The sequence below is a fragment of the Neopelma chrysocephalum genome, unplaced genomic scaffold, assembly GCF_003984885.1.
Source record: "Neopelma chrysocephalum unplaced genomic scaffold, ASM398488v2 Primary Assembly neopelma1_141, whole genome shotgun sequence".
NCBI lineage: Eukaryota > Metazoa > Chordata > Aves > Passeriformes > Pipridae > Neopelma > Neopelma chrysocephalum.
The window spans coordinates 2,434,790-2,458,018 of NW_020897803.1; the positions used below are offsets into that span (position 1 = coordinate 2,434,790).

General features: G+C 36.9%; 1 protein-coding gene across 2 annotated transcripts in view; it reads left to right on the plus strand.

Moving 5' to 3' along the window:
* EPHA3 (EPH receptor A3) overlaps positions 1-23,229 on the plus strand; it is a 206,343-nt gene that overhangs the window by 59,010 nt on the left and 124,104 nt on the right. For both annotated transcript variants that reach the window (XM_027699756.1, XM_027699755.1), the window contains exon 3: positions 7,661-8,321. In XM_027699756.1, the coding sequence (XP_027555557.1) occupies positions 7,661-8,321 (661 nt within the window). The remainder of the gene's footprint in view (positions 1-7,660; positions 8,322-23,229) is intronic.

The following is a 23,229-nucleotide window of genomic DNA, read 5'->3' on the forward strand; positions in this document are numbered from 1 at the left end:
AAGAAACTCCAACTTTTAAGTTAAAGCTGTGAACAAAATCTCCTGAATACAATGATGTGCTGTCAGGGGTGCTTTGTCTGCTCCCACAAATGTAAAAACTTCAGTGGGGAACTGAACAGAGAGGGAGAACAGGGTGGTAAGAACAAGTGAATCTTAGACTGAATATTGTTGTGTGTAATTTTATAACAATATATAACTTCTTTGAACCTTACATGCTCTCTAACATGCTTATTTTCTGTCACAGTAGAGCTTTCTCATTTAACAGTCCTGACTGGGTAATGGAAAAACATAGATTGGTAAAACAGCATTAGGGGAAACTGTCCCAAAATCTGTCTTAGGAGGGTTTTTTATGCAACGGTAATGATAATTTCAGTGTCTGTGTAACTTAATCAAAAAACTCTTGCAATGCAACTTCTTCTTTCATTTGCAAATTATAAAAAAAAGCTAAAAATAAAAACTGGGGCTAGAACCAGTGCCAGAAAGAAATTTCATTGATTTTTTTGAATGCCAAGTGTGGAAAAAAAAATCCCGTGGTACTTTTTAAGTTTCTTAAGCTCCCAAAGCAGATAATTTCCTGTCCTCTGATCTCAGCTGGTTGGTAATAATGGGTCTTGAATCAGCATCTTTGGTGATGTTATGAAGAAAGTGTTTTCATATTGATGAGCTGACCTGGAATGCATTCTTCTAGGATACATAGTCATTACAGGGGTTTTGATAATAGCAAGATTTAAGAGCTCTGGCATCCTGCTACTGTTTCGTTAAGCTTTTATACAGTATGTTGGAAGGTTCCGTTTTTCATTTAGACTTGAATTATTTGATTGCTAATCTGAAGCTGTCCTAAAGTGTGTGTTAATTTTTGGTGTTGATTTGATTTCCTCACTTCTCACCAGAATTTTAGCTGTTGTCTACATAAAACTCTCCACTTTTACTTTCAAATAACTGGAAAAGTTCTTTCTCTCTGTATATTTGTTTGAAGTTCAGTAGGTTATATTAGAAGTATGTTCAACATATGAAAAATCTTGATTCACTTACTGATCTGAGTTTAGATATATTTAATTTTACAATAAAAAGTTCACAGAAGATCTAAGTGCTAAAACAAAGGAGGCATCAAAAATGTTAATTTTGTCTTAAATCCTGCAACCAGTTTCCCAAATGTGTTTGAACTATTGGACAGCATGCAACAGAGAAAGAAAGTTTTAAACTTAATATATATGTTGAATTATGATATAATTCTCTATTATACTGGAAGATTTTAGGTCAAGTTTTCTTATGCAAAGTCATTTAAGCAAGACCCTAAACCAAATAGTACAAATGTTATTTATATAAGTGGTGAATATTCTCATGCCTGAGGCTTTCAATCTTAATCTGTTGTATTTCTGTGGTATAAAATATGTTTTATACTTAACTTGAGTTATATTTTCAGGTAATTAATGTCATGAGCATAAACTTGTCAGAAAATAACTTGTAGATGTTTTGGGTTCTTTTATAAAGATACAAATGCCTATGATGGTTTGTCTTTTCTGTTGTGGTTTCCCTCTGTCCAATACTATTTCTTGATTTTTCTAGTCCTTTCCTTAAGTCTTGCTTAGCACAAGGTCTCTCTCTTATTTCCAATGGAATGAACTTTTCACCAGGAATATCCACCTTATGCTCTTACTGAGGACTTTTACTGAAGCTGTGACTTTTTTCCTTCTGTTAAGAAAAAATTGTTCATTTCCTATAAAATGAGTCACTGAGGAAAACACTAATTCAAAATGTGTTAACATAATATAGAGTAATAGCTCAAATGCCTGCTTGTTAGTCACCTCAGTATTTATAGGAATTGAACATGTATTATGCAGCTTTGGAATATTTCAGCTTTTTCTAGGAACTTCATGAAACCCTCATTTGCCTAACTTTAAGCAACAGAATAATAGAACATTTTGGGTTTTTTTTGGGAAATATAGTATATTTTTATTTTTTCTATTAAAATCTTAATAGAAATTTATCGTGCCTACACTAATCTTAGCAGTTTTAAAAACTGTACTTCGCTTGTATGTGAAGCCATTGCCTTCTTTTTGGCATAATCTCCAGAGAAAATGGGAAATAAACAGATACATATGCACTTAAATGTGTGTATATGCAAGGGAAAGGCAGATCTTGCTTAATAGTTTTTGCGATCAGAGGTGAATTTTAACAATTTCACGGAGGAGCAGAGGCTTCCAAAGGCTTTTATCCCTACAAGACTTATGAAAAAGTGACAGGAAGAGAGGAAGAGACACAGAAATGGTCACAATGGTCACAATGAGGAAGAGACTTTTTTGCACTCAGCTTTTATTAGACATCTGAGTCTATAAGACACAGATTGGTGGGAAACCAGAATTAATTTTGTTAATTCTGTTGCTTATGGCAAGACTTGTTTGTTTACCTCTTTTTATTGTGATTGCCTGGCAACCAAGGAAGAGGAAAAAAAAAAGAGGAAAATATTATGAGCTAGTTGGTATTCTGTCAGTGAACTGTGGAAAAGTTGCATGCACTGAGTATCTGAAATGTGAGATTCCAATCATCATCATCTTTTTCATTGGGAAGGGAATTGCTTGACTAAATAGCAGAAAGTGGGCATGCATGGGAATGCAGACTTTCCTGTCATTGCTCAGCAAGGCATAATAAAGGTGATTTTTTTTTCTTCTACTTGAAAACTGTGCTGAATATTAAGAGTCAGTAGATGAGAGGGTTAGTTTTCAGTATTAAAACAAAATGTGTTTTTTCAGGTAAAATTTGAATGGTGGTTCTGTAGAGGCTTCTGTGAACATCTCATAAATAGTGAAAAGCAATTATACTGAAAAAACCCCAGTTTTTAACAATTAGTTTAGAAATAAGCAAAGACTTAAGTGCTCCACTTAGCAAGGGTGGGGCATCCCAGCACATGAAGATGTTTTTGTGAAGTTTCAAAGACATATTTATGTTAGAGGACAGTTGGGTTTACCTAAATGGTGCTCATACCAATTAAAACATCATATCAATTTTTTAATGCAAAATAAAATTGCAAGTAAACGTTGTTATACTGTTGCCTGAGGTTGTCAGTGGAATGTCGTGGATTTAGCTACCTGGGTTCCATAGGTTCCTTGAACAATTACAAAACTCCATTTTTGTTGGAGTTTTATGCTTTGCAGTTTAGGGGTTTTATAGCAATGTGATGCTGAAAGATGAAGTGTAGGTTTTTTGGGATCATGCAGTGACATACCTATATTGTAAATCACAAAATGTCCTTCAATTTCCTGTTGTAAGCTGAAGATTTGGGTTTTTTTTAATATGACAGATAAGACAACACAAAAACTGATGACACAGGCAGGATGAAAGAATTGAGGAGATCACTCATGTCCCAGATTCCCACATTGGGAGGGAACTTTTTACTGAAACTGCTCATGACATCCTAGGAAACGTCCTACATTCACTTCTATACTTTTCTTTTGTAAAGAGATTGGAAGAAATAAACTAAAGCCATAAGTCCAGCACACTCTGCTGGATCTGTTCTGGCAAACAAAATCCTTTTTGGCCCAACTTTGTCAATCAGTATGACAAGGGCACATGAGTTAGACCCTCTCACTGGGGATCTTGAGACTTTTCTATACCACTGAAAACAATCTCTTGTTTCCTGTCATTAACAGTATCCAAAGAAGATTTAAAAAATGAAAAGCAAACAAAAGAACATTTTCCAAAAGCCAAATCACATGCTGGGAAAGGAGTGATGCTATGGCACTTCTCCTGGACATGTTTTGAAAGCTTTGAATGTGCCTGAGAGCATCAATATGATATAAGTACTGTATAATAATATAAATTCAGAAATGGTGTGTCCCACATCATGCTGTTGTAGAATCCCTGACACATTTTTAGAAATATCTTCCTAAAATATTTTGAATTTATCATTCCTATTGGACTGCTCAGAGGACAGTCCTGTCATTTCATCAGTCCAGTATTTAGGACTAAGTTATTAATTTCCAGTCTAACCATAGCCAGGACTGATAAACATCCATTAGTTTTGTAGCTGCCCAGTATTGGAAGAAAGAAATGCCAATTGGGACACGTCTGAAGTGTAATGCCCCGTGGACTAGAGTTACCCAAATAATGGAGGTGAAAATTAGGTTTGAGTCCTGCCAGTGTCTTATTTATGTGATTTAAGTACAGATCTTTCATACAGTCATTCTGCCAGCATTTCAACAGACTTCCTTTAAGTTCTCAGCCTGACTCCCACGAACACCCTCCCTCCTCACTATTACACAGTGCCAACTCCTTGCTTACTTGGGTAGCTGACTCTGGCACCTTCTGCTTTATTTTTTCCACCTATCTGAAGAACAAAAATGCAAACTGTTCTTATTTTTTTAACCAAGCCTCAACAAGTTAAAATTTTGCATAGGAAAATACGGTATCATCAGAAATACTTCTCTTTTTATTGTTGTTTTGTTTTAAGTTCCAGGTGGGTTTCTGTGGTGACTAAATTTGGGTGGCCATACTTTCTTGCTGGATGGTTTCTTGTCCCTGCAGTGCATTCTTGATCCTGCAGAAACAGTAGTGGTTGCAAGATATACTGTTTGGGAGAGTTGATTTAATAGAAATTACCCCCCTATCCCATGCTGGTGCTTCATGGGATGGGAATAGTTCTGGGAAGTTTAGATGGGAGAAGAGGAAGCTGAGACTGCAGCAGGCTGTACTCAATGCAGGAGGTGAAAAGAAACATGTCCTCATCTGTTTGACTTGTGAAGGTTTTTTCAATGCATCCCACATCTCTATTGGAGCCTTTACTTTGCATTTCATTGTCCCATTTCTATTTTGACCTGTTCAAGCCCAGGTCTCTGCATACTCAGAATGCTGTTCTTTTCTTTCTGTATCCTAAGATACAAATATTACAGCATAGTAATTCTGGACTCTTCTTTTAGCTGATTTACCCCTCACCTCCTGGCAAAATAGAATTTTCCTCATGTGTTTAAAATTACCTTAGACACTTTTTGTTTCTAATTATTTTTCTCATCTCTATGCATCTTTTGTTACCTACAGTAAGGGCATTTTTTTCTGTAGCTTTTGTTGTAAGTAAGATCTATGTCTTCTATTATAAGGAATATCTTAATTTTTTTACACTCTGCTTTTCTCTAAGATTTGAAAATCAACTTTTTCCCATAATTATTCCTGTTTATATATTTCTTCCTTTACTTTTTAACTCCTACCTTCTTGTCCTTTTCTTTCAGCCAACTGTTTGAGAATATAGGTTAGAATGATAGGTGTACAAATTAAAACTGCATTGAATACTGTAATACTGAATAAGTGACTATTAACTATTGTAACCTTACAGAGCAAGTTGAATATGAGTTACAAGTACAGAAATAAAAATTAAAATGAGTGCAAATGTAGGTGTTTGAGAAACCTCACTTAGAAAAAACTCTTGGGTCATGGAAGGAAAATTGTCTCAATGTTCTTGATAATCTGCTTATCATCTTTTAAGGTCATCTGCAGATGACAATAAGAAGGCTTACTGGGAAAAGCTGCAATGTATGGGCATTGCAAATGTACTGCTTGCTTTTTACTTTGATCATAATTATTGAATTGTGGAGATATTTGAAACTCTACACGTTCCTGGTTTTGTTTCTATTTCCCAGTGAGCATTTAAAATATGATGAACTGATTAGAAATTGTATGGAAAAGATAATCACTGGATGACTTAGGAATCAGTGTGGGTTGCTTAAAATGCTCATAACATTGGGTTTCATTATATAATCTTGTCTAGTTTCATCTGGTTGTTGTAAGTGGAGTTTTATTTGTCCAGCTAAGACCTCCAGATAAATTGGGACATCCAGCTTCTTTGGAGGCAGTTGTGGCATCTGAACAGCTCTTTGCAACAGGGTCAGATTGTTGGCTCAAGGCCTGTACTTTTTCAGGGACATCTGTCAGAGGAGAGCTCTTCACTCAATTTTGGAAGTTGGCAGAGGCTGGGAGCCAGGGTCCAGCTGCAGGCAGGAGCTCGTACTTTTATGATGAGCTACCACGTGGTGCCAAGCTCTCAAGTGGCCATGAGCTCTAGTTGTAGTGATTTTGACTCAGCAAGACCCTGTCCTGCAAGCTTTTTTTGGCAAAGTAGCATGTTATGGCTTGCTGCAGCATTTCAGCTGCTCTAGACACATCCAAGATCATGTTTTAAACTCTGTTGAACTAGTCAGGAAGAGATAAAACTTGTGTACAGTCTGATCTGTAAAGTGAACTACAATAAACTTTGTTTCAATTAAAGGAAGAGTATTTATACTGCTTTTATCTGCTGGTTTAATAACATGATTTAAAATCACATCTTCAGTGGTGTGTGGACAATTTCATTGTGCAGACCAGCTCTTAGTCATGTTAAAGCTTTCATAAATAAGTGGGTTGGGACTGAGAACTCTCAGATGCTACTCTGATGTGACCACTCTTTTTTTTATTTCTTTGTATATGTGTGAGATATGCTTGTATTGTAAAACCAAGAAACTGTAAACACTTCTGCACTTTACTTTTCTACTGGGAATACTTTCCTCTCCTGTTGTCTGCTCTGCAGTACACTAAGGTCCTGCAGCAAAAGGTGCTGATGTAAAACAAGTAATTAGACTGAGATCTTAAATATAACATTGAGGTAACTTGATTTTTGAGGGAAGATGTTTGTGTGATAGTTCGTCTCCCTCCTGCAAGAATGGCAGCTGACAACATCCTTAATTCTATCTGCTCTGCATTTTCAGTTTTTCTCCCTGAATGGGAGAAAACAAAGAAAGATAAATCTTAAAGTTACTTAGTTGTGTATGGTAAAAGACTAACAGTAAATATTTACTGTAAGTGCCCCAATAGGATTTCTTTTTTCCTGTGATTGGTAACTATTCCTCTGGTAAGTGTGACTTCAGAAATCGGGAAGGACTGGTGAGTAATTCAAAAATAGAAAACCCATTCCTTCAGTGGGTCAAGTAAGTTTGTCAGCTGATGTCTGCTGTAAAACCAAATGATGGCTGTGTGTGTGTTCTTCAAAAAACATTTTAGTGTCCTAGTATATATAGTCCACAGAAGAATTAACTAACCAAGGAATGGTAAGTTGGAAGTAATTCTTAATAACTCTGAGAACTGGGCTGAGCTTGACTGTTTGTCCAGAGTACATATATCCCAGCCAAAATCAATTGTCATGCTTTGAATAAAAGGAAAACTGTAAGGTTTTTTAATGACTGTATGGAATTTCAGTTGGAGCCATTGGCTGTTGTTTGTAAGATTTCAAATCTTGTTTAATCTTTGAAATACAACCGATTATAACAGTTAAAATGTGATGGTGCCCTTGTGAATCTCTTCCATTTCAGGTGAGTGTAGTTGAAGGACATGCTGGAATCATGGGTATAGTTTAGGAAATCACAGGTTTTTAATAATGTCAAACAGCTATAGCATCTCTTTCATGCCACCCTGAAATAACTTGGTAAAAACTGACTAATTAATGGTGAATTCTGTGTCCATTTAAGATGTTTATATGTTTTAATAGGAAAAAAATGCATGCAAATTCAATCAGACTTCATTGACTATTTTATAGCGGCATCCAAGCAAAGTTACTTCTGCTTTTTCATCTAGGTGTGATTTTTATTGGTATAATAATTGATTTTAAAATATTTTCTTTTTTCTTTTTTTTTTTTTTCTGCAGTGGGAAGAGATTAGTGGTGTTGATGAGCATTATACCCCAATCAGAACTTACCAAGTGTGCAATGTTATGGATCACAGTCAGAACAATTGGCTGCGAACAAACTGGATTCCACGCAACTCAGCTCAGAAGATCTATGTGGAGCTCAAGTTCACCTTGAGGGACTGCAATAGCATCCCTCTAGTCCTGGGCACTTGCAAGGAGACCTTCAATCTGTACTATATGGAATCTGATGATGACCACTCGGTCAAGTTCAAGGAGCACCAGTTTACAAAGATCGACACCATCGCGGCTGACGAGAGCTTCACCCAGATGGACCTCGGGGACAGAATCCTCAAGCTGAACACAGAAGTCCGTGAGGTGGGGCCCATCAGCAGGAAAGGCTTTTACTTGGCTTTCCAAGATGTGGGAGCTTGTGTTGCCTTAGTCTCGGTGCGAGTGTACTTCAAAAAGTGCCCTTTCACCGTCAAGAACCTCGCCATGTTCCCCGACACGGTGCCCATGGACTCCCAGTCGCTGGTGGAGGTACGGGGATCTTGTGTCAACCATTCCAAGGAGGAAGAGCCCCCCAAGATGTACTGCAGTACAGAAGGAGAATGGCTAGTGCCCATAGGGAAGTGCTTGTGTAATGCTGGCTATGAAGAAAGAGGCTTTGCGTGCCAAGGTAACAATGCCTTCCGTGTTCGTAGTTCTGCTGTTGACAGGGGCTTCACCCTCTGCCCCTGCTCTGTGTACTGGGGTGTGTTCCTTTGCTCCAAGTTCCTGAGAGAAATGCATTAGCTCCTAAAATTGCCTTTTTTTTAAATTGCCATTTATTTAAACTGTGTAAATAATGTAATTTGCTAAAAGTATTTGATGAGAGTCAACAGTTGATTTTTAGTAAACACTCTGTGTAGCAAATCTAGCCTCTCTTACCACTCTTGGACTTCCTTTCAGTATATTGTAGTTTACTTAAATGCTTTGTTTGTGTCTAAATATGTGATTTTTTTTTTTTTTTAACTTTTTGGTTCCGTGTATGAGTTTTGCTATTGAGCTGTGTTGATTAGTTGGGATTGGTCAGAAAAAAACATGTAGCATTGTTCTGGTAGCACAATTACTAAATGCAGGTACATTTGGAAAATTAATAGTTCAAATTTAAAACTGCATTTTCATAAGTGCTCATGTATTTAACTCAAAATAATTTTCTCCAAACTTTTTGCTTCTGCAAACTATGGTTATGTGAATGCTCCCAAGAACAAGAATACACCAGTGATCTGGAGTTTCTACAGAAATGGTCTCTTAAATGTTAGAGAAATGCATGTTGCATTTACTAATTTTGATATCAACCAAAATGATGGTGGCTTACTTTTTTATGCTTTTTATAAAATTACGTGTTGAAGTTTTGTGCTAGTTGAACCTTAAACCTCTTTTCATAGAGAGCCTTAAGGGGTGCTCACTGTGGCAAAGGGTTTTCCATTAAATATATAACTAAGACTTAGATATCTAGAAATACCATGGATGGAAGGAGCAGTAGCTGAGATGTTTACTGGGGGCTGTGTGTATGTGTACATGTGCAAATCCATGTATCTACAAGAGAAATTTAAAGTATTATGAACCTGGTTGATTAAACCTGGTTTAATCAGTCCTACAGCAACTTGGTGTCAAAAAATGATTCCTGTGGAGCTACCAAACCATAGACAGGTAGTTGTGAAATCTGTTACTCTGACATGACCTTTTCTCAGAAAATGCCAGGGAGATCTGGGAGGAAAGGGGTTAAGGGTGTGTTTTGTTTGATTTTGCTTTCAAGTAGATTTTAAATCATTTTTACCATCAATAAATAAATTGGGTATCCAAGTCTGAGTATGCTTAATACTGATATTAAGAAAAAAAATTTAAATTCTTCTGTTGCTGAATTCAGGGGAGAATATTTTGTTATTCAGAAATGCTTTATCTAGGGCCTCCTATAGCTACACTTAGAAATGCTATAACATCACAGATATTCTTTTATCCAGTGTTTATAGTCTTGCTTATTACAGAGCCCATGGCCTTGTAAATGTTTGAAACCTGTTGGTTTAGAATTTCGGTTACACATGAGCAGAAAAAGACAAGCACTCCAGAAAGCAACAGACTACAACTGAGCCAAATTTGAGCTAAGTAAAATAAAATAAACTAAACTTTTATTAAAAACAGGTTTTCAAATGCTTGGTGTAGGCAAGGCAGCTCCTACTGAGTTTTGCAGAGATTAGGAGTAAGTTGACATGCATGTGTGAGTATATCATACATAATTTGGTATATCATACATGATTTGGAAGGCAGAAAAATCAGACACTGGGACAATTATCTTCTATTTTTCTTTTTTTTTTTTTCTCCCACCTCTTTGTCTTTTTTTTTTTTTTCTTCCTCACCCGCTCTTGGTCAAGGGAGTGATATATGAGGAAGCCATTAACAACAGCAACAGGTCCTTCTGGTTTATTCTGATTTAGCATATTATGTCCTACTAACTTTTATTGGAAGTCATATTTATCAAATATTTCCAGTGTGGTGTGATTGAAGTGGCACTCTAAAAGCAGTCAGTAATTCAAACCCTCCCATTTGTCAGCATTGGTAACTCAGCAGGAGCTGGAAAGCTCAGAAAAACAGTTCAGTTTTGACCTCAGGCTCAAAGCTACATCTTTTCATTTCTTTTCCTTCACTCTTTCTCTTGCTCTGTCTTTTAGGGTTTAAGGATTTTTGTGTTTGTTTGGGTTTTAGTTTTTGGGGTTTTTTTGCCAACAAAAGGGCAGTAGAATCAGGATTGTAGTGTCTGACAAAGATCCAAAATGGTGTTATGAGCATGGGCTGAAAAAAATATGTTTCAGTTGAAGTTTGAAGGAGTAATTAGTAACAGAAATTATTGTCTTCCCAGTAGTTGGGAAGACATTTTACAGCTCAATGTCTGTCACTACTTGATCCTGCATTCAGGCTGCTTCTGATTTTGTTTGTTTCCATAATGCTGTTTTCAAAAACAATGTCATTTTGCTTTAGCAGGAGATTATCACTGATGATTAAAATGAAGGATTTTAATGGTAAAAGATCAACCTATTTAAATTTCATTAAGAACAGTTTTTGGGTTTTTTTTGGTATCTGTAAAATGATTAGGGAACAGTCATGCCCCCAAATAACACAAATGGTACAAATTTCCGTGACTGCTTTTTCTCTGCACAACCAGGAAAAGCTGACATAAGGCTCACACAACTTCTTATTGGTATATGTGTAGATATAAAAACATGAAACTTCTTATAACAAATCTTTATGTAAGATCTGAAAAGCCAAGACTGGACTACTAGCTTTACTCAGCTTAATGATTCATGTTGGGTAGAATATTGTCCTGGTCTGGATCCTAATAAGCAGTAAAATACCTACCTGTCAGCCAGGAAAAGAATTTTACTGTGACCATCCTTGTCTTCTTTAGTGTGTGTGTGTGTGTGTGTGTGTGTGTAGAAATGATTTCTCAAAAGTGAATTGTATATGTCACTTTGAGGAATTCTGGTATTTGTGGTATACTTTAGCTTAACAGCTTAAGATGTAGCACCTTCTGTAGCAAAGACTTTGCACCTGCTCAGTATTTTGGAGGGATTGGTTTTGCCTGATATACAGTAAGATGGGTCAGGGAGCAAGTTGGAAAACCCACTCTTTCATACCTGTTGTCCCCCTTAAATAATACATATGTTGGCCTGCATCTTTATAGCATCTTCCCTCTTAGATTAGTGTGATTTAATTAGTGGGAAAAAATCACAACTGTCTGGAACTACCCACTAAATGCTTTCTGTTATTTCTGATATTCTCCATCCTATTCCTCCCTCAAGAAGGAAAACTCATCTTTTCCTTTTTTTTCCCATCAAACAGCCAGAGTAGATCAGGTCAGAGGTTTGTCCACCTTAGTATTCTTTCTCTGACATTCACTAATGGCAAATTCTTAAGGAAAACCAAGGAAAAAAAAAATATATAAAGCTATATAAAATGCTGCTTTACTGAGCATACCTTTTAACTTCTTCCAGTCTACTGTTGACTTTTAAGATAGATGTTGTAAGAAAGACTATATATGGTAGAAACTAGTGACCTTTGACTTGTTAATTTGCCTATTTTTTGGCTCATTTGTATTTTTAATCTCTAAGTTTTTATGGCAACGAATGCCATATCTTGTCTTGTGTGGAAAACATAACTTCCTTCTGTGTTTAAATATTCTTGTTTAGAGTCAGTGGGATAGAGTTTTTTATGCCCTTGTATAGTGAGAAAATAACTGCTCCCTTTTCAGCTTCTATATTTACAATTTTCAAGGTCTCTTTTGTGTCTAATATCTCATCTCTAATACCTCTTTTCCCAGCTCTTCCTCTCTACTGGTGCCTTCCTTTTTAAAGGACAAATTACTCTATACCTCAACTCATCCTTTTTGACTGCCTCTGTACTCAAAGTAAACAGTGTGATTCTTAGGAAAAGGGAAATGAGGCTTGGGTTGTACTATTGAAGTTGCAAGTACAGCAGGAGATTATGCAATGGCAAAGTGTTTGGAACAGCCCAAAGATCAAGAAAAGAAAAGGAGCATTCACATCACCTGCCCAGTGAGTGAAGTAGACTCAGTTTTGTTTTGAATGCTAGAGAGAGGAAAGAGATTTCACGATCTGAAGGTCGATTAGTGGGGTAACAACATCAAAATAAACGGGAAAATGTAGGATAAATGGTAGAAAAAAAAAGTCTGTAGTTTTTTAATGATCTAGAAGTCTCTTCGGAAAAAAAAGCCTTGTTTAAGGAGCTGTTTTTTAAAAAAAGCAGTAACCAGATGATAAAGGAAATCCTGTACTGGCAGGCTTGGACTAATAAATCTTTTCCATCCTGAATGTGTCTATTCTGTTGTTGGTTTATTTCTTGCACTTCAGAAAGACTAGCTGGACATGGAGAATGTTATTTTTCAGTATGATCTACCTAATTAGCAAAGATGCAGTGGACAATTGTTTATGCACGTAGGAGTACGAGTGAGCTTGAATGTTCTTTTGAATGCTTCCAACAGGTGACCCTTTAGACCAAAACCAAGCTTTGTGGCTTCACTTATCAAATGGAAAATTAAATTGGTGAGCCTGAACAGAATGACTCAAAAAGCACAGAATAACGTTTTCTGCATGCTGTTGTTTGAAGGTATAGTTCTAAATTGTAGTTGCTGAAATTGAGTAAGTCTGAACTGTACATTTCCTATGTAATACTATGTAATAAAGTTGTAAGTTTTAACCAAAAGCGACTGATACATTTTCTATAACAAAGCTGGAAGAAAAAAAATGTAGAGCAACAGTTCTTCCTTATGTATTTAATTTTTAGCTATTAATCAGGTGGATTGGATGGGAGAAAAGGGAGTAAGGGGTAAAGGAGAGAGAGGTTAAGTTCACCCACTGTGCCTGGTTATTGCAAAAATGACTTCACAAGGTTTCCCTTAACACTAAATTTTTCAGCTTCAGGTTGTATAGTGAGCATATCTTAAATCATAGTTCTCTGTCTGAGTTTATGGAGATATGAGAGGAATGCCATCTCTGGCTGCTAAATCTGAACCATCACATACATTGCTTAATGCTTTCAGTGGAATGAATGCTGTACTTGAGATTAAAATATGTAAAGCATCATTAATACAAAGGAACAAAAAACATCTCTCCAGATTTCTTTTTTTCCATGCTTTAAAGAACCGTTTTGTCTCTGCATCAGTGAATCTAATTTTTACTTTCTTAGATCAGTAAAAAAAAAGAGAGAACTTTACATGTAAAGAGAAAAAGATACTGTGTGGAACTACTCAACTTTGTGCAAGTGAAAACAGATGGAAGGCACACATGCTGCAACTGCAAAGACATTTTTCCTTGGAAATAGCTGAGTGGCTCAGATGTATTGCTCACACTAAAAAAAGTGTCATTTTAACTCTTAGACTCTGTATAGAAGAAATTATATTTAATAAAATGTAGGAACTGTTCACATGAAGATCATACCATATAATAATGGAACTATCAAGAAGGTTTCCTTTTACATGAAATCTGAAAAAGTGATTCACATTTTTTGAAGTGGAGGTTTGAGGTGTGTTTTTATTCCTTCGGTTTGAAGAAGTATTGTTTTGATTTTAAAAAAAGCAAGAGAGAAGCTTTTTAGAAGGACTCTTAGTCTTTCAAGCTAGTAAACTAAAATGACAGCAGCTATAAATTATGAATCACTTTATTTGTAAAATATTCATTGTTTTTATCTACTTTATGTTCTATAAGTACATAAACAGAGCACTCAGACAAGGATTTACCTTCCTGCTTAGACTTTATTTAACTCTAATGTAAGTTATGTCAAAGATATCCAGATGATTTTTATGGAAGAAGAATTAAGTTGCACTGAATGCTTCCTAAAGGTCCCAGCCAACTTTTTACCTAACATTCTCTGACTGTAACAAATTTGGAAAATATTCTCCAATTTGTACATCATAAACAGCAGATTTTAAATGCGAGTTTTTAAGGCAAAATTTATTTGGCTTAATCTTATGGTTTGTGAGTGTATTTGTCACACATCCTGAAGAACAAAAAATTAAAAAGGAGCATTCTGAAATTACTAGCAAAGAGATTTTTTGATACAACACTATGCACATTCTCATGTTAGAAAGTGTTCTTTCAGTCCTTTGAAGTTACTTGAGAGGAATCTTTACTAAATTTCTTGGAGACTGGGAGAGAGGTGTTTAAAAACATGATCATACATATTTCTATTCAGTTTTTGATGTTCAGTGATTGGGAGCCTACAATTAAGTGTCCTTTAGAAAATTTAGTAGTTGTTCAGTGGTACAGTGTCAATATATGACATGACTAGAGAATTTAGCATTGATTTTTTGTGCTTGAAACTAGCTGGGAGATGGAAAGGTTTACCCAGAAGATGGAAATATTTGCAAAAGTCTTGATGACTCACAAAATGCAACTTAATACACTTGCACTGTATGTTTGTTTGATCCAGATATGTTACCACATTGTGTGTATTTTGGCAATTTCTTCCTTATTCGCCCTTACCAGCTTTTCAGGCAACAAAAAGACCAACCCTCTCCCAACCCTGACAAAATAGTCACCACACCACACCCTTCTGCCCAGATTCTCTACAATTTAGCAAATTTGTGAAACATTTCCTTCCTTTTTTAGCATAAAAATTTTTGCCTTTATTCTCTGACACTTATATGTTCAATATCCCTACCGTTGAATTTTTTGTGCAGGATTTTCCTGCAAATATCTCAGGGCTGTCTGTCACAGGAGATCCTGGGGGATCTTGCTGGCATTTCCTTAACCTTTTCATTTTAATGGGTTTGCTTCTTTGGAGGCTTTCAAAAGATTAAAAACTAAATTAATAGTATCATCCTGAGCATGTTTCTCCTTGTAGTGTCTTTGGGTGATTTTCAATATGGGCTTTAGCTCAGGGCTGCACAAAGGTTGTATTGTCAGTGGGAATTCGTGGAACACACTCTTTTTCCCTGCGTTTCTCTGCCACTGGCAGTCTGTGTAAGGAGCTATTTGACAATCCCTTATTAGTTCCAGAGTGGAACTTATAAAGGCTAACAGGGCTTTGCATTACAGCTGACAGCTGGTACGAGGCTTTAAACAGAGAGAGCAATTGTAGGGAGAGCTGTGAGTTTTGATAACATTCAGCGAAAATGCTCTTAAAGTAAGAACCATCTTGAAAGATGAGCACAAGACGACAGGAGTCTTCTATGTGTCTGCTGCTTCTCAGCATGAAGCACAAGATGTTGTCAAAACATGCTGTTGGCAGACATCTAAATAACCAGCAATTGATATCAGACTTTATTGAGACACTTAGACTGCAGGAAAAGTATCAGAATTTACTGTTTCTTTGGATTACAAACTGAATAATGAGGGTTGCATTTGGAATGTCTTATCCTCCTTGCATTTGAAATCCCAGTTTTATTCTCGGTGGCACACCAGGAAAATAATAACATGGACTTCACACAGTGTGTTTAGGGAGAGAAGATGCAAAGTTGATGGCATAGAATTTGTTTCTGGCTTCAGCTTTGAGTGCCTGCCTGCATCAGATACCCTGGCAATTAGTGTAGCTATCTCTGTTAGGCAGAGAGAGACCTAAAACAATCCTTCACAGGTCAAGGAGGTGAAACTATTTCACTGTCATGAATCTGTGGGTTCAGTGGTTGTCTACTGTAAGGTTAAAATTTGATGTGATAATTTAGAACAGCTGCTCTTTGACAGAAAGATTCACTTTCAACAAGGGAAGGAAGAGCCATATGGTAAAAGCTGACACTGTGACAGGCCTGAGGAACTGCAGGAGTGATACAGGACAGTTCTCTTCAACAATATGGTTGCAGTAATGCATTTTTACTTGCCATTGGTATTTCCAGTCTTGGAATGCTTTCTTGAATCATACCTTAAACCGCCCAGGAATGCTTCTTTTATGGCTATTTTTCAATAATACGTTTTATTAACAATGATGATTAATTGACAGAAAAGGATGTTGGGCTTTAAAAATGCACAGTTTGTTCATAGCCCTGTCCAGGCTGCTGTTTGTGCTGTAAAAACGTAATAAAGTTTCATAGAATGATTGCTTCAAAATTTTCAAGCAAAATAACATGATTATTAGAGGGGGTGTCTCTCTCACACTCGGATTCATATGTTTTTAGCAGAGTATTTAAGAATTTACTTAAATGACACTGCCTTTATACACATACTTAAATTCTCCTAAATTGAGCATGTGACATAGCATGAAACCTAATGGAAATAGTGATTTCTTGTGCTCAGCCTGAACAGGAGTGGTCAGTTTACACGTAGGAGTGAGGTGGTCTTCGGGTGTTCAAAATCTTGTTCTCCAATTTGGAGGAGGGGATCATTTGTCACAAGAATTAGTTCTAGGTAAAAAAAACCCTTAGACTCTTTTCTCTTTGATGTGGCAGAGATTTTTAAGGTAAGGGGAATAACAGAATAAATAACTTAGAGGTGCCCAGCTCTTACCTCTAAGAAATGCCACTAAAAAAGTGACCAAAAACCTTCAACCAACAGTGCACTTGCCCCTAGGAATGCATCATTTTTCTGGTGTGTCTCATCCCCCTGTCTCCCCACCCTTAATAAGGATGGGACACAAAACTTTTGCTTAAGGAAGAAAAAAATTCTTTCATTCTCTTAGGAAAAAAAAAAGAGAGAAAATCTCTAAGGTGATTATAGTAAAGCAGTAAAATATGTTGAAACAGTCATCTGCTACCCAGCTGAACTAAGAAAAGACATGAAGTTTGACAAACATAAGAAAGTCAAATATTCAACATGTTCTTTGATGTTTTGCAACCTTATACAGAGTTCACTCATGCAGAATTTGACCTAACCTGAACAGCCCCTTAATCTCTGTAAGAGGTAATTCTAAGTTTTAGGTATGCATGTATAGAAAGTTTTTATTTATAAATGTGTTCTGCAGCATTTTTTTATGTCACATTAATAGTAGGATGTTGTAGAATTCAGTAAGTAAGAATTCCTTCTTTTTTTTCCTAATGAATGACATAATGTAGTCATTATTATTATGAAAAGAAATAAAAGCAAATTATTCAATATTCTGTAGCTCCAGTTTAACAGGGGCATCTCCATCTGCTGTAATGTGCCTCTTTAGATGCCAGAACAACTTGAATTCCCTGAAGGCTCAACAGGATTATTTTCTGATTTTGGTAATGTGATCCTTACACTGAGCTGACAGCTAAGGGCAGTTTATTTTAAGAAGCTACTCTTCTGTTCTGTTCTAGGAGTTTTCAGGTTTTACTCCCAAAAGAATAATATGGGAAACAAAAGCAGGGCTGGGGGACTGTGACTTGAAGTGAAGTCAAGGTGTGTTAACCATGAACACGAGATCACTGTTCTAGCTGTAAAACTGGTGTTCATACCAGGCAGGGGAAAGCAGTTGGGTGGGAAACGGGACATTTTAGCTGAAGAAGTAGTTTTGAATTCTCAGGTAATCACAGCTACTGAACATTCTGTTTCTTCAATTAATAGACCATTCATTAAAGTGTCATTTTTACAGTGTGTAATGTCTCTGACATTTTTGACTGTGAAGATAGGGTGTCCAGAACTTTCACCTTGAGATCTTAGGAATAAGTATTTGTAAATAAAGAGGATGGAATTAGAAAGAATTAAATTTAATTAAATTAAGCTAAAATTTCTTCTTGTGGTGGACGTTTAATAAGCAGCAAATCTTGTTTCTCACACAGTGTGAGGGGATGAACTGCCAGTGAAATGAATAGTGAAAGGGGAATCAGCTTCTGTATCTTTTCTCTACCCACACTAACCACAGCAGGCAGTGGAAGAAAGAAAGCTACAACATTTTTTTAGAAGAGTCCCAACAGGAAAGAGAATAAGAGGAGAGAGAAGAATGGAGGGGGAGAAAAAACGTCACCATAGTAAATAATATATACTTATTTTATGTTGTTTCTACTGTTTTACTAAAACCTAAATGCTGCTATTAGTATTCTTAAAAAAAGGAAAAAAAAGGAAAAAGAGAGAGAAGTTATAAATAAGGGGCTCTCATGAGAAAGGAAAGGATACTGGTTTTAGTTCAGACAGGAGTGTGAGTCAATGGTGTCTTTAAAGGAAGGTATCTCTCTGCAAGTTTGCTCTGTGCCTAACTGCTAAAAAGATATTCAGGGGAAAAAGTGTGGTGGCTGTTTCAAGTCCTTGGTTGGGTACGTGGTAGGTCTCACATGGAATTGGTCTGCAAATAATAATGTTAGAATTGTGATAATGAGTGTGTTTCACTGAGAGATTTAAAGCTGGACACATCTCCTGTGTTTCAGTGAGCCTTGTCTAAATGAAGTTGCAGACTAGAAAAGATCTGTTGTTTCCTTGAGAGCCTTCCTCTTGGAGGAAGGTGTGAATGGCCTCTCTGAATCTCTCCTGGCCAGCACTTTTAAGACTGATATTTCTTTACACCACTGAATTTTCAAGAGTGTTTACCTAGCAGTGCCTCAGAAATTATGAAAAAAGACTTGGGGGGTTGGACTAGATGATCTCCAGAGGTCCCTTCCAACCCTAACCATTCTGTCATTCTGTGAACTTTAAAGTCAAAAGACTTCATCTTGTCCTGAACTCTGTGGGCTGGTTTTTTTGGTGCAGCAATTGGATTTTGGATTTACTAAGTGGATCTAGCTACTTAGTAGAGGGACATGAAATAAAGCACTTGCCAGTGGTCATGTGTACATGTAGAGTGTCCCTGGGTAGGTATGATGGAGAGGTTCAGTTTATCATCCACATCCTTTGGGAACAGCTGCTTGATGCCATGTCCATGGGCAAACAGCTGCTCTGGCCTGGGAGGGGGTGTGTGTGGAGCACAGGGGAACTCCTCAGTTCTGGTCTCTGCTTTCTCCAGCCACCTGCTTACAGAAGGTGAGAGCAGGGTGTCAGGTGGTGAATCCCTCAGAGGTTTGGAGGGAGAGGGTAGCAGAAGTTTTTTGAGCTGAGTACAAGTTAATCCTTGTTTGCCCTCATGCTGCTGCCCTGCTGCTGATCCATCCTAATCCCCAGCAAATCTGAAATGTGATTATATCCAGATCACTTGAGTTTTCGCTCAATCGGATTTCTAGTTTGGCTTCTGATTCAAATCTGCAGTGTGATAACAACCTAACCTTTTAATTTTTAATCTCTTCCCTGAAAAACTAGACTCTGCTTCCCCCCAAAAGTTAAATATTAGTCTTTAATTGAAAAGCACACAAGCTGCCCTCAAATCCTGTGGTAAAAGCAGGTGTTCAGGCACAAGTGTGTTTAGTATAGAGCTTATTTAAACATGGATTAAGGGCTTCTTTGGAATTGAGTGTGTTGTTTTTCAGTGCAATAATTACTTTCCAGAGCCAGCGTGTTTAAATTACTGCATGCCCTCTATCCCAAATTCTCTTATAATTAGGGATTGTCTTATAGCTTGTCAGTTATCCATCTGTTGGGAATCTTCCTTGTCTATGTTGCAGTCATGGCAGCCAAGCTGTTACCTCCTGCTTGCCTATTAGCATCAGATCCCCAGATGTGCATCCACACATTACACATCCACCAGGCTGAAACAATCATTCAGCCTACAGGTGTTTTCTTGTTTTTGAATGGCAGGAAATACTCTGATATATTATTTGCAAATGCAATATAATATATGCAATAAATTACATTGCATTCATGACTTTATATGTGGTGATGTAAGCAGTTTCTCTCTACTTGAGGAAAAAAAGCCCCAGTTATAATTTTCTGAGATAGTAGAATAAAAAGCATACTGGTCTAATGATTTTTCATAAATTATTGTCTCTTTTTAATCTGTATTATTTTCATGCCGTGCTTTAGAATTTCTGCTATTTGAAAGGGCCTTTTTTCACTATAATAATGTAATTTAACTTTTGAGTTGTTGCATCTTTCATTTTTTCCTACATCAGGAAGAGTTTTTCCACTGAAAGGGTCAGGCATTGGAAGGAGCTGCCCAGAGAGGTGGCAGAGTCCCCATCCCTGGAGGGGGGACTGGACATGGCACTCAGTGCTATGGTTTAGTTATGGTGGTGTTCAATCAAAGGTTGGACTTGATGATGCTGGAGGTCTTTTCCAACCATAATGCTTCCATGATTCTGTGCTTCTCCAAGTTATTTTTCTTAGGCACATTGTATGCCATGTTGTGCTCCTGTCTTCTACATTAATCTTTTTGCTAGATTTTAGGTTTGAGAGCAGGAAGGGGGTTTTACCCTGGATTAGTTTGGTCAAGTTTATCAAATTCCCAACCCCCTGCCCAAACACTTGTGAAAACAGGCATATGTATCCGTTGTACTTTGGGATCCAACTGATTTTGTGGGATCACCAGGAGACTGGAAAAAATTCTTTGCTATTGCTCTGAGCTGGGACTTTGGAAATACTCTTGACATCTTAAGAGGTGTCAACTTTGATATGGTCTTTCATTACAGACTGTAAATCTGATTTGGGGCATAGCAACTTGCTTTGTGGTGTTTGATGATGTGTTGACTTTTTTTGGACTATTTCCGTGAGTTGAAAATCTGTCTATATCCAAACGTTTATTTAAAAACAAACCAAAGAATAAACAGTGTTGCATATTCTCTCTACAAACAATTTAGAAACACTTACTGTTTTTGGAAAACAATCGGGTCCTGCAGTAATCTGAGGCAGTTTCTAGTGGAGGGAAAAAAAGAAATATACTTTTTCCTTCCTGTAGTAATTATGATGATGTTTGGAGTGAGATGAACTTGACTGTTAGGTACTGCAGACTCCCGGATGTAGCAAAGTCATTAAAACAGGGTCCCATTAGGAGTTTCCTGTATGTCAAGTCAAAAACGTGAAGAGGTGTGATGACTGCAATTTTGTTATAAAGACTAAAAAAGGGATGTTTATGAAGACAACTACTGATAGAGATATAAAACATTTTTTAGAATCCCATTGGAGATTCACCTAAGAGCATAATTGCAAGGCTTCTGTAACTTCTAATAAAATGTTTCCTAACAAATAAAGGCTTGTTCATTCTGGAGGAGTTCAATTGCAGAGAAAGCAGTAAAAATGACCAATGGCTTTGTGACTACTTGTTCCTGAGGAGTATGGAGAAGGCAGGAGGGGTTCCAGTGCAAGCAGCATGTTCACCTTCTGCATCAGCAGCTATTCATAACATCAAAGGATTCAGTTTTTTTCCTTGTTGTTGTTGTTGACATAACTTTTTACTTCACCTTCTCATGCTGTGATGGACCTGAAGACCTTTGCACAGGCTACTTTTTTATGCTTGTCTGCTCTGTTCCTGTTTTGGTAAGAGAGGGAGTGGGTGGGGAGAGAAAGTCAGGTTTCCCATCTCCAGTAGCTGGCAAGCTGCTTGGCCGAGGATTGCTGCTCCTTGCTGGCTCACAGTGGGAGCCCCTGGAATCTGTGACAGAGACAGATGATGGCATGCTGGACTCTGTCAGCAGAAAATGGCAGGGCCTGAATGAGGAGGAATGCTTTCCTCATCAGCAAACTTGATGTTGCCTTCTGTGAAGGTGGGACATAAGGGACTGGTAGCCTGGTGGAGTGCATTTTTTCTTTTGTCTTTACATTTTAGATGCAAAGTTTCTAACCGCATGTGTTGCTTGTGCCGTCTCTGAGAACAGTTTTGGAGTTCTCATGGATTTGATGGGAAGAAGACAAGCATTTCAAAACAATAAGCTCTTGGACAGATGAGAACGTGACTTTTGATAAGATGCCGTTCCTCTTAAACAACACACCACTCTACAGTTAGGAAAGCAGTGCAATAAATCAGTGAATAAATTTATTTTTGTATCTGTGAAATAAAAATCACAACATAAATGAGATCATGAAATCTGCAAAAGTATGAATTAATTAATTGTTAATTTACTCAGAGAAGATGTTTAGCTCTGTCAGTTATTCAAAACCACTTCTTTATATTGTAATTTAAAGTACAAGACCGTTGATGTGCTAATAATATTAATCAAGTGGGATTCTTTTAGATAACAGTTGGCTAGCCTCTATAACTAACATCAACATGAAATTCTAAATATTTCAATGAAGTATGTAACATTTCTGTGATGCTAATTCAAGTGCATGTTATCCAGTTGCAAAAAAAGCAATTGGCTGTGTGATTTTACTAATAGGTGGAGCCCAACTTTCAAATTACCAATTTAATAAACTTTAGCAAGTATTTAATCTAAAACTAGTATCTTACAGAAAAATAAAAAAGCCAGCACCTGAGCTTCATCAGCACAAGTATTTTCAATAATTTTGTGTCTTTAAATGTCAGTTTGTCCAGCTGAGACTTAGGTAGGAATGTAAATAGCTATGAACACACTGGCATTTTTACAGCTCTCATTATTCAGGGTCCAGTTCCGCCATTAAGAAACATAATGGAATGTTTGTGCATCAAGACTTGATAAAAAAATAAATATTTTTTATCAGTTACAAAAAATATCCCCAGTGGCACACAAATGTTTTGTTACAGAAGAATTATGACAATGTGAAGGCTTTGATTTTATTGCTTTTGGTTTGGTATTTTACAGAGTCCTCATGATCAATTTTGTTACAGCTAAATGCATGAAAAAATGCTTCAATTGGCAGTATATTGAAATGGTTTGCAACCGTTTGCTCCTTCCCTGTAATTTAGAAGTTTGCATAAATTATGACATTCATAGGACTGCATGCCTGAAGACTTTGGCTCTGCTCTTTTGCTCCAAATAAGTCCAAACAATGCCTTAAAAGAAAACCTGTCCTTCTCTTCCTCTCTTTGTCTTGATATATATTTTTCTTTCTGTGATACCAATACCTATATCTCTGTACATATATATATGTCTATATACATAAATACATATATCCCACAAAGAGAAGAACAGAAACTCTTTTCTTTACTTGTTTTGCATGTCTTAGGAGAGTAATTTGTAAAATACAGGGCAGGGAGATTTATATGGAAACATATGGAAACCATGGGGGTGAAGCCTGGAGAGGCTACTTGTCCCAGCATGGGATGCTCCATCTTAACCTGAATGGGAGCTGCTGGCTAAGGCTGGATGACCCCATGCTGGGGCTGGAAAACTGCATGAACTAAGCTTAGTGACCAGGGAAAGTATT